The 12,724-nt window shown below is 44.9% G+C and overlaps 1 protein-coding gene across 1 annotated transcript in view; it reads left to right on the top strand.

Annotated features, from left to right (window-relative positions):
- Positions 1–6,697: 6,697 nt before the first annotated feature.
- Positions 6,698–12,724, top strand: part of LOC123498417 (trichohyalin-like) — a 57,072-nt gene continuing 51,045 nt past the window's right edge. The window contains exons 1-9 of the mRNA XM_045245523.1: positions 6,698–6,718; positions 7,020–7,043; positions 8,964–9,038; positions 9,080–9,223; positions 10,622–10,729; positions 10,928–11,164; positions 11,558–11,677; positions 11,888–12,013; positions 12,286–12,408. Of these exons, the coding sequence (XP_045101458.1) occupies positions 6,698–6,718; positions 7,020–7,043; positions 8,964–9,038; positions 9,080–9,223; positions 10,622–10,729; positions 10,928–11,164; positions 11,558–11,677; positions 11,888–12,013; positions 12,286–12,408 (978 nt within the window). The remainder of the gene's footprint in view (positions 6,719–7,019; positions 7,044–8,963; positions 9,039–9,079; positions 9,224–10,621; positions 10,730–10,927; positions 11,165–11,557; positions 11,678–11,887; positions 12,014–12,285; positions 12,409–12,724) is intronic.

The following is a 12,724-nucleotide window of genomic DNA, read 5'->3' as shown; positions in this document are numbered from 1 at the left end:
ATTCCAGTACTGTTTTCCGTCAGTTAGTGATGTAAACAGTTCGCCATTGCTCCATTGGCTGCATTCTGGGATTGTCGTAATAAATAAATTCGCTACATCTGATCTTAGAAGCAAAGTTTTTTAATGATTTAAATGAGACATTTAGTTTCAGCTTAAAATGTAGAGCAGTAAGTGTTTAAATATAGTGCTTCATTAGGTGAGAGCGCCTTTCCTTCACGGTAGTGAGTTATCTGTCATGCACAGCTTCAATGGTTTCCTGTTCCTAGAAGTGTGTGTGGTGGGCTTGCCTGTGTCCCATGCTGGTGGTAAGGGATGCTAAAGAGTAGTGAGAATCATGCTCTTCTCATTACTCACCAATGAAAACGCAAACAATAAAATAACATAAATAAATCAGTTATATAATATCACATATTCCAAATACGAAAATAAAAACACACAAAAAATCATGATCTTGAAGGAAAATGCCTGATTGCGTTTCCATTGTGGTGTTGACGCTTGGCCAGTGTTGCATGACACCGCATGTCCACCAAGGTCTGTTCGCTTCCGTGCTTCTGTATCTTGCCTCCTCCTCGTCCCTGCATGATTGTTTGATGTTTAGTCCAAGTCGTCCAGGAAGCAATTTGTCCCAGGCCGATGAGGCCACACGTGGTTTGTACTCGTATGTCAACAGTGTGTGTGTGTGTGTGTGTGTGTGTGTGTGTGTGTGTGTGTGTGTGTGTGTGTGTGTGTGTGTGTGTGTGTGTGTGTGTGTGTGTGTGTGTTTCTGCAACTTAATTATCTGCTGCTCAATCTCCCCACTGGACAAGATTGGAGGTAAACAGTTTTCATCCTCCAGAATATCTTGATTAAACTTGAAAGGGAATGAAATCCTTCTTGTTGGATATGGTGTGTGTGTGTGTGTGTGTGTGTGTGTGTGTGTGTGTGTGTGTGTGTGTGTGTGTGTGTGTGTGTGTGTGTGTGTGTGTGTGTGTGTGTGTGTGTGTGTGTGTGTGTGTGTGTGTGTATATATATATATATATATATATATATATATATATATATATATATATATATATATATATATATATATATATATATATATATATATATATATATATATATATATATATATATATATATATATATATATATATATATATATATATATATATATATATATATATATATATATATATATATATATATATATATATATATATATATATATATATATATATATATATATATATATATATATATATATATATATATATATATATATATATATATATATATATATATATATATATATATATATATATATATATATATATATATATATATATATATATATATATATATATATATATATATATATATATATATATATATATATATATATATATATATATATATATATATATATATATATATATATATATATATATATATATATATATATATATATATATATATATATATATATATATATATATATATATATATATATATATATATATATATATATATATATATATATATATATATATATATATATATATATATATATATATATATATATATATATATATATATATATATATGTATATGTGTGTGTGTGTGTGTGTGTGTGTGTGTGTGTGTGTGTGTGTGTGTGTGTGTGTGTGTGTGTGTGTGTGTGTGTGTGTGTGTGTGTGTGTGTGTGTGTGTGTGTGTGTGTGTGTGTGTGTGTGTGTGTGTGTGTGTGTGTGTGATGTCAGGTCTTCGTGCTGTTGATGTACAACTATTGTGTCGTTAGTCGTAATGGTATGCATCGTGTACGTAAACTCCATTCTTCGCGTGAATCTTTCCTTCTCTACGTCAGTCTCTTTAAAATTGATGTTTAACTCAAAACATCTTTACGTAACATAATCTTCACTTCACTGCAGTCACTTGTATTTCATGAATAAACCACTGTATATTTATGTCATTAACGCACACAATAACTTATTAATATGAAGCATCTTGTAAGAGTCGAGCAAAATATCTGTGATCTAAAAAGACTAGACGCGGTAATGGTCTGCGTGGATGGAGCGTCCTGCCGCACCTAACTCTGTGCCTCGTTCTCCTGTCATCGTCTTTCTTGTCGTCGTGTGTGTCGTCGTCGCTACTGTCTCTGCTGCTCCTGTTGCTCCTGCTCCTGCTGGTGGTTGTGGTGGTGATGATGCTGTGATGGCGTCGGGAACACAGTACCTTTACTCGCAAACAAGAAGAAGATAAAGGCAAAGATTCGAGTGGGTATGGTTCCAGAGACTCGCTTGTGTCGTCCGGCAGAGAGAAGGAGGAGGGCTCGGCCTACAGGAGGACCCGCTCTGACCTCTCCGCAGAAATCATCTCGCGTGCCAACGCCGAAGCCAGCACGGAGGACAGGAAGTCTTCGTGGTACAGCAAGTGGGTTCCGATGTTCCTAGCTGCCTGTCGTAGAGCTCTCCTGTAGCACTAAGTAGCCTGTCTCTGTGGTGATAGAAGACAGTTTTTTTTTTTTCGCACAACAATGAACGATTACTTGAGGATTTTTTTCTGTATTTACATTATTCAAGACAGTCAAGACTCACTTACCGACACACTCTTCCTCTAAAACCACAGTAATTTCTTCTTTTCCACCATTTTTCAAACTGACACTTTTTTCCACCGATTAACACTAATCTCCACCAAACATTATATGCCTATCACTGATCAATGGGAAAACACGGTTGTGGTTGAGTAGCTTTGATGCTTGATTAGTTTCGAACTTGAGACTTTCATGGTGGGATTATTCTCTTAAAGCTTTATGAGTTTCCTGAGGAAGTCTTGAGGACAGAAATATTCAAGAAACTTTGCAGCCTTCGTTTTGGTTTCCCTTTCTCATCGGCTATACGTATCATTAATACTTAGGCAGCATTCCCACAGACATACACACAGAATAGATGAACACTAGAGTTACGCTTTCATGGTAGGTCAGATGGGATTAGGCACAGGAAGGCTACAAATGGAAATTATTAGTGTGTGGGATAAAGAGGCGTGTCAGTGCAGCACGCAGAGGTGTTCTTGAGTCATGCAGCTAAGTAAATGTTTCTTGGCTCCACACTGACAATGACATCATTTATACACTACACATGGAAAGGAAAAATGTAACGATCTTTTTAAGTATACAATGAAAAAAATAGATAAATATAGATATAAATAAAGAAAATAAATAAATAATAAAGCGGATGGTTCTCTTCAATGGACTTGATAATTATGGTTCCACATTAGAAGAACAAAGTTGATAATTTCTGGATTACTTGAACTTACTCTCAATGATATTTTTCTATTTTAATTTTCAATGCAATGTTGGCATTTAGATAAGATGGCGATGGATTAAAGAATTAATCCAGTCACTCAATAAGTCAGTTAATTAGATGGTTAATCAATTGGTAAGTTAGTCAGTCAACACTCATTTCATTCATTCATTCATTCAGTCAGTCTGTCAGTCTACCAATCATTCTTCCCTTCACTTACACACACACACACACACACACACACACACACACACACACACACACACACACACACACACACACACACGTCACACACACGGACAAAAGCAAATTTCCTCCCACTGATGAAGGTTCCCCGCCCCTGTCGTCGATCATTGTTCCGAGAGTTAATGAAGTTCCCGCAGCTGTCCCTCGGGTAATTCCGCCACTGCCCCCCCGCCAGGTAACGAAGAAATGCTCCTCGATCCTTGAGCACACCATGACCCTTATCTCGCTCCTCGCCCACCTCACACCTTGCAAACAAAGATCAAAGACGGTTATTTTTAGAACTAATTACATCCCCTTTATTTGCTTGGCTGATTTTGAAGCTTTTTTGGCATCCTGGAATATTTCTCTCTCTCTCTCTCTCTCTCTCTCTCTCTCTCTTTGCTAAATTCTCGTCATCTCGCAGCTCGTCGAAGTCATGGAGCAAATCTCGTCCGGTGTCGTGGTCAGCGCAGGACCTTCGAGCTGCCGTGGACGAGGCCAAGGAACAGGTCCGCTCTTCCAGAGAAGGTAAGAATGCAACACGTTTGCCTCTGTTCTGGTTGCATGCAGGAAGAAACAAGAGGAGGAGCTGCTGGCCCTAAAATGTCAGAGATATGATGGCTCGAGTCTAAATTAGGTTCACTATTTTTTTTTGTTTCATTTTTAGAAGTATAGATTAGACAGGAATTGAAATGGGGTTAATGCACAGCGTAATTTTTTTTTTCTTATTATTCAGTGATGTGTTGAGTTCTAAAACATGACAGGAGAGAATTTAGCGACCTGATTCACATTACACAACAACACTAGATTATGCTACGCACTTTTACGTCCTGGTGAGCGACACGTTCCCGCCAGCTGACAGGGACAACATTTGCACATCATTACTGACGCAGCTGCCATTCTTGCGTCCGTCTGGCTTGATGCGCCAATATGTTTGCTCGCCTGTCCGCTGCTCGATGGTTTGGATAGTGTGGCTCCTCAGGGATAGTGGGGAGCAATATTAGTACACTAGTGATGGGCCATTCAGACCTCGGCGATGCTTGCATTAGCTCGGCGAGTAGTAACTGCGCCCAAAGCAAAGTGTCTGGAGTAAGTGGTCGCTGCCTCTGTGGCTTCGGCTAGAAAAAGACACAACAGGGTAGTGATAAGAGCAGTAGCAGAGTTTTATTTCATGATAAAATGTAGTATTTTCTGCAGAGTATCAGGCTCTAGGCTTTAGCAGACTCACTCCACGGAGAAAGCTTTAACCATGTAGGAAACAAAGAAAGGGGTAAGGGATTTCCCGGCCAGCTCCCTTCCACTTCTGCCTTGAGGGTTGAGGTGACGGGGTGAAGAAAGTGCTACATTTTACCGAGGGAAAAGCGAGTTTCTTTTGTTTCAACTCATGGTCTCTCTTGAGTAACGATTAGATACACTTGATTCCAGATCTTTGGAAGACAATGTGCACTTGAGTGAGTACTTGAACAGATGTAAGATATTCTCTCTTAATATGTTAAATTCATCACCTCCGTTTCTATGGGACAATAAAAAAAAAAAAAAAAAAAAAACAAGGTAAGTATGAACAAATAATTGACACAATTAATGAGTGTTGATATGTCCTAACTCCTGCCGCCTTCCCAGACCTGCACCGCCTCTACGGCAGCACCAAATCCCTTACCGGTGACTATGACGATCTGCGCAGCACCTCGAACAACCTGTCGTCCAGTAAGGATGAAAAAGACCCGACGGCTTCCTACAGCAGTTTCTCTTCCTATCTGGCTATGCGCACCAAGTCCCCTGCCAGACCCCCCTTGGCCAGGGCCTCCTCACTACAAGGAACCTCTTCCACTTCCTCCTCCGTGAGAAGACATGATGAGGAGAAGGCCAAAATCACGGAGGAGAAAGAGGAACCGAAATATACGAAATCTACGACCGAAACCAAGACTTCGAAACCCCCAACGCTGTCCTCCGTGTCCGAATCCAGATCTAGCATATCCTCCTCCCTCGCGCCCATCTCCGAAACCCCGCGATCCAGGAACTCCACGTCCACCTCTGATGCCAAGCCGCCAAAGCCACCCTCCCGCCTACGCCCTTCCATCAAGCTGGGCGAGATCAAGGAGACGCGCACGGAAGAAAAGCTTGACAAACCCGAGAAGAGTGAGAAGCCCAAGAACATCCTGATGCTGCGGGTATGTCCCCCTCACGCCCCTCCCTCATATGCTCCCTGCCACCTCATGTCCCCTCACGCCCCTCCCTCATATGCTCCCTGCCACCTCTCATGTCCCCCTCACGCCCCTCCCTCATATGCTCCCTGCCACCTCTCATGTCCCCCTCACGCCCCTCCCTCATGCTCCCTGCCACCTCTCATGTCCCCTCACGCCCTCCCTCATGCTCCTGCCACCTCATGTCCCTCACGCCCCTCCCTCATGCCCCTGCCACCTCATGTCCCCCACGCCCCTCCCTCATGTGCTCCCTGCCACCCCTCATGTCCCCCTCACGCTCCTCCATCTTGTGCTCCCTGCCACCTCTCATGTCCCCCTCACGCTCCTCCCTCATGTGCTCCCTGCCACCTCTCATGTCCCCCTCACGCTCCTCCCTCATGTGCTCCCTGCCACCCCTCATGTCCCGCTCACGCTCCTCCCTCATGTGCTCCCTGCCACCTCTCATGTCCCCCTCACGCTCCTCCATCTTGTGCTCCCTGCCACCTCTCATGTCCCCCTCACGCTCCTCCCTCATGTGCTCCCTGCCACCCTCATGTCCCCCTCACGCTCCTCCCTCATGTGCTCCCTGCCACCCCTCATGTCCCCCTCACGCTCCTCCATCTTGTGCTCCCTGCCATCTCTCATGTCCCCCTCACGCTCCTCCCTCATGTGCTCCCTGCCACCTCTCATGTCCCCCTCACGCTCCTCCCTCATGCGCTCCCTGCCACCCCTCATGTCCCGCTCACGCTCCTCCGTCATGTGCTCCCAGCTATCTTTTATGTTCTTTTATTTCCTGTTATTTGGATTTTTCTTTTAAAACAAATTTGTATATTTCTTTTAATTCCCACATATATTTTCTTTGGCTTTGTTTATATACAGAGGAACACAAACATGTACTGAATAGCTTCTTCAACCTCGATCACTCTTCACGTTTTATATATAAAAAAATCTATAATGTCAACATAATTTCATGTGATGTTTCTGAACACTGCAAATGTCAGGATTATAAGACACATGTCCAAATTTGTAGGAGAGGTTGTATAATTTTCTCTAAATGTTGCACAAAGTTTAACTAAAAAAAAACTGAAGGACCTTATAAGCAAACTGAACAAAAGTTGATAATGAAGGATAAGTGTTAGGCAGCCATCATACAGTGACTGACAACACCAGGAACACTTTGCATTTTGTAAACACAGGAGAATGGTCTCTGAGTTGTTTCGCTACGCAGTACATGTTTCCCTCTCGCCTTGATGAAGCTTATCAAATTACATCAGCGTGTGTCTGCCGCTGATCACATTTTTGCTTTCATTGTTCTGACATTTTGTTTGTTTGCCAGGGCGAAGTTAACGGGTCGTGCACAGTAAGTACCGTTAGCGTGTGCGTCACTTGTCTCTCTCTACACCGTCCTGGGTCTGTCCGTCACCCGGGGACGTGTCGGAGTACTGCACACGTGTCCTCGATACAGTCACTTGTCCGTGTTGGCAGTCTTACTCTCTCCTTACATACACTTTCATTCACACTCCTGTCCTGCACCAACACTGTGTTAGCAGTTAGCCACCGAGTGCTCGTATTGTCCGTCTCGCTGATAGAGAAACGTACACACTTTTTTGTCCTCTTCTTTCTCTACTTCTTTTATACTTGACACTTACACATTTGTCCTTTTATTTTGTATAAATAGACTCGTGTTGGTGCCTCATGTCGGTGCCAGGCAATGTTGTTCTACTAGGAGTAGTCTCTTCACCGCCGCCTGGGTAGCCGGCCCTGGGCGGTAGGGCTGCATGACGGGCATGGCTCTGCGTTCATCACAATACAATAATAACCATGTACAACTACAGACTGTCGTTTTTTTTTCGTGTTGTTCTGCATGCTGGTGATGTTGATGTGGACATGATAAAATAAACAAGCACGCACGCAAGCACGCACGCACGACCCTCCACCAACTTCCGACATCTTACTCCGGAACACGCCACAGTAGATAATCATTACTCCAGGAGCGCGTACGAACGCGCGTGCACGCACAGCCGCGTCTGGTATACACACACACACACACACACACACACACACACACACACACACACACACACACACACACACACACACACTCAGTGGTTAGCACACTCGGCTCACAATAGAGAAGACTCAGGTTCGAGTCCCGGGTGTGGTAAGGCAAATGGGCGTAGCTCCTGTTCACCTAGCAGCAAGTAGGTACGGGATGTAATTTGAGAGGTTGTGGCCTCGCTGTTCCGGTGTGTGGTGTGTGGTGTGATCTCAGTCCTACCCGAAGGTCGATCAAGTATCAGCTCTGAGCTCTTTCCGTTGGGAATATGCTGGCTGGGTGACTAGCAAGCGACCGTGGTGAATTACACACACACACACACACACACACACACACACACACACACACACACACACACACGGTAGCTCAGTGGTTAGAGCGCTGGCTTCACAAGCCAGAGGACCGGGTTCGATTCCCCGGCCGGGTGGAGATATTTGGGTGTGTCTCCTTTCACGTGTAGCCCCTGTTCACCTAGCAGTGAGTAGGTACGGGATGTAAATCGAGGAGTTGTGACCTTGTTGTCCCGGTGTGTGGTGTGTGCCTGGTCTCAGGCCTATCCGAAGATCGGAAATAATGAGCTCTGAGCTCGTTCCGTAGGGTAACGTCTGGCTGTCTCGTCAGAGACTGCAGCAGATCAAACAGTGAAACACACACACACAGACACACACACACACACACACACACACACACACACACACACACACACACACACACACACACACACATCTAATCATCCACACACACATCCACACCTACCCACATCGAAACACACACACACACACACACACACACACACACACACACACACACACATATCTAATCACTCACACACACATGCCAACAACACACATCCACACCCACACACGTCGAAACACACACACACACACACACACACACACACACACACACACACACACACACAGAGTTTTTCCACATGTTATTAATAGTATAAAACTTTCTTAATCATATAAAAGCTAAATCCAAGGAATGTTCTAAATAAGAATCCCGAATTTGTTCTTAATCAGCCGCTAATCTAACTGCTAAATACTTCCATGACCTGAAGGTAATTGCACACCAGCCGCGCTTTGGTTAAGATTGACGCATTATGGAGAGTTACATGAAGATTTTGTTTTGATTTAATTTTGTTTGATTTTGTTTTTAAGTTTTGTTTCTATTTCGGCAACACTCTGCTCCAGACTCCTCTAATCCCGACCACTCCTGCAGGAGGTGAAGAGCGAGGATGAATCTGTCGACGCCTCCTACGTGATCAAGCTCAAGCCAAAGAAAGAACCTAAGAGAGTGAGATCGACCTTCAGTCTGAGGTGGATCGCCTGCATAAGGAGCTGAAGGAGAAGACCAAGCAGGTGGATGAGCTGAGCGAGAAGACAGACACCTTGGAGCGCGAGAACAAGGAACTGCTGGCCAAAAAACCAAAGTTTGGTGACCTCCGCAAGCAGGCCGAGCTGTCCAAGGTGCAGCAAAAGGTGAGTCCTGGATAGGGAGAGGTTCGCTTAGCAGCTGCCCTTCAAGTATTGCTGACTGCCTGTGTGCCTGCCTGCCAGGTGTCTTGTGAAGGGAAAGTTCTGTGAGAGAGAGAGAGAGAGAGAGAGAGAGAGAGAGAGAGAGAGAGAGAGAGAGAGAGAGAGAGAGAGAGAGAGAGAGAGAGAGAGAGAGAGAGAGAGAGAGAGAGAGAGAGAGAGAGAGAGAGAGAGAGAGAGAGAGAGAGAGAGAGAGAGAGAGAGAGAGAGAGAGAGAGAGAGAGAGAGAGAGAGAGAGAGAGAGAGAGAGAGAGAGAGAGAGAGAGAGAGAGAGAGAGAGAGAGAGAGAGAGAGAGAGAGAGAGAGAGAGAGAGAGAGAGAGAGAGAGAGAGAGAGAGAGAGAGAGAGAGAGAGAGAGAGAGAGAGAGAGAGAGAGAGAGAGAGAGAGAGAGAGAGAGAGAGAGAGAGAGAGAGAGAGAGAGAGAGAGAGAGAGAGAGAGAGAGAGAGAGAGAGAGAGAGAGAGAGAGAGAGAGAGAGAGAGAGAGAGAGAGAGAGAGAGAGAGAGAGAGAGAGAGAGAGAGAGAGAGAGAGAGAGAGAGAGAGAGAGAGAGAGAGAGAGAGAGAGAGAGAGAGAGAGAGAGAGAGAGAGAGAGAGAGAGAGAGAGAGAGAGAGAGAGAGAGAGAGAGAGAGAGAGAGAGAGAGAGAGAGAGAGAGAGAGAGAGAGAGAGAGAGAGAGAGAGAGAGAGAGAGAGAGAGAGAGAGAGAGAGAGAGAGAGAGAGAGAGAGAGAGAGAGAGAGAGAGAGAGAGAGAGAGAGAGAGAGAGAGAGAGAGAGAGAGAGAGAGAGAGAGAGAGAGAGAGAGAGAGAGAGAGAGAGAGAGAGAGAGAGAGAGAGAGAGAGAGAGAGAGAGAGAGAGAGAGAGAGAGAGAGAGAGAGAGAGAGAGAGAGAGAGAGAGAGAGAGAGAGAGAGAGAGAGAGAGAGAGAGAGAGAGAGAGAGAGAGAGAGAGAGAGAGAGAGAGAGAGAGAGAGAGAGAGAGAGAGAGAGAGAGAGAGAGAGAGAGAGAGAGAGAGAGAGAGAGAGAGAGAGAGAGAGAGAGAGAGAGAGAGAGAGAGAGAGAGAGAGAGAGAGAGAGAGAGAGAGAGAGAGAGAGAGAGAGAGAGAGAGAGAGAGAGAGAGAGAGAGAGAGAGAGAGAGAGAGAGAGAGAGAGAGAGAGAGAGAGAGAGAGAGAGAGAGAGAGAGAGAGAGAGAGAGAGACACGTAATTTTACGCAGCCTATATATAGAAAGACAGGCATGTAATTGTGCTTCGTGAATTACAACTGTATTCACATAGCTTACATTTCAAGGGGATGTTTCACAACACGATACAAATAGCTAGATAAAAATCTATACCGTTGCAGGTTGACGAGCTGACGGAAGAAATTAAGAGCAAGAACAAGGAGATTAAGGAGCTAAAGAAAGAAATCGACAAGCGACCTCTGCCCAAGGACGTGGAAAAGACTATAGAGGCAAGCAGATCTCCCCTCCATTATTTCGCTCTAGGAATAACTGTATTCATCTTTAATAATTGCTTTAAAATTGAAAGTTTGTTGCTGGGACGTGCGATTAGAAAGGCATGCTTCCCAAACGTTATGTGTACAGAAATGCATCCGGTTGATATCCTGTGTCCTCATATAAACTCACAACTCCGGCCTATAAATCCCCAGGACTTGCGGTCCAAGCTGCAGGCGGCGGAGCAGCTGTGTGAAGAGCTTATGGATGAGACCGAAGACTACAAAAAGGAAATTCGCACTCTGGAGGATGAGATCGAGGAGATGCAGGACAACTTCCGGGAGGAGCAGGCTGACGAGTACAGGGACCTTAAGAGGGAGTTGGAGCAGACTGCCAAGAATTGTCGCGTGCTGCAGTTCAAGCTTAAGAAGGCAGAGAGGCGGTCAGAGTCGGTGAGTGGGCCGCTGCTTGCTGGGTGACCGAGGGCAGGCAGGGCAGGTGGATAACGTGACAAGCCAGTTGTGTGGGACCGGACATACAATGAGCTTTCCTTCGTATTCTAAGCCTTATTAGTCCATTTATTTTCTGTAGGCAAGAGTAATTTCTGAATACTTAACACAGGTAAACATGCTGCTTTGACAAGTACATTATAAAGAAATTATGGGTATTGCAGCACAGACAGATCACTGACCGAAATGACAACTGACAATATTTTTACTTCTGAGTTAAAAAAAAATCTATTCATCCGTGACATGAGGCACACCATTTCGTTCGGCAAGAAACAAACACCTGCAGGTTAGGTAGGGCAGCCCAGTGCTTGCTGCTGAGCGTCACTACTCCGGCAGTTGGAGCGCGACAAGAGCGAGATCGAGGATAAGCTGAAGGAGCTGCAGGTGGGCGAGGGTGACGTGGACAGAGCGGAGAAAGTGAAAATGTTGGAGAGGGAAGTCAACCTGGCCAAGGAGGTGAGTATTTTTTTCCCTCCATCAACAACCAACACCTGGCAACACTAGGCTGAAAACCATAATAATCAATTGCAACATGTCACAGTGTCCAGTTCTTGATTTCTCAATAGCAACTTTTGGCAGCCTTGATACTGGGGGCTATCAGCGTTCACAGCAGTGGCAAGGCAGTCCCTCAGCAATACACGTGTAATACACCCTCTTTCCCTCCAGGTCTCGGTAAAAATGCACGAAGAAATGCAAAAGATGAAGGAGCAGCTGGAATCCGCCGAGAGGGATAAGAAGAAACTCAGTGAAAAGTTCATGGACAAGCCAGTGAGACCGGGAGGCAAACTGAGCGTGAGTGTAGCGGCGAAAAACCCGAGGCGGGGAGGAGAGGAGAGGATGAAAGGGAGTGCTGAGTACAGGACATTAATCATACCAGTATCAACGTGATGACATGATAATGCTCGCAGGAACTAATGGATGCACTTGCAATAATTATACAACCCTTGCAGGAGCGAAGAGAGACAGATGATGATGAAGTTTGAGAGAATAATAGGAAAGATTTATGGGTACGTCATCACTATAATGCTCTTAATTATTATAATTCTTGTGTGTTGTCCCCGCAGCGTTCCCAGATGATGGGTCGCCAGGGCAGCCAGGACAACACGGATCAGCTCATGAGGGATCTGCAGGGCGCCACCGAGAGAGAACAAGATCTCAAGGACCAGCTTAAGTTCGCCGAGGAAGAGGTAAGTTCTAAGGATGCTACCTTAGTGTGTGTATCTTTCCCAGTTAATTACCAAATGAGCACCAAAATAAACATGGCGTAATCTGTGTCTCATCATTATGAAGAGAGTCCAAAAACCAAGAAGCCTCAAAATGATGCATTACAGTCTTGATATCTTTAAGTAGGCAACAATTACGTCATTTGCTGAACGGAACGAGCACACACACACACACACACACACACACACACACACACACACCACACTACCGCGTAGTGTAGTGGTTAGCACGCTCGGCTCACAACCGAGAGGGTCCGGGTTCGAGTCCCGGAAAGCGGCG

The sequence above is a fragment of the Portunus trituberculatus genome, chromosome 48, assembly GCF_017591435.1.
Source record: "Portunus trituberculatus isolate SZX2019 chromosome 48, ASM1759143v1, whole genome shotgun sequence".
Taxonomy (NCBI): domain Eukaryota; kingdom Metazoa; phylum Arthropoda; class Malacostraca; order Decapoda; family Portunidae; genus Portunus; species Portunus trituberculatus.
This window is presented reverse-complemented; position numbering and strand designations above follow the sequence as displayed.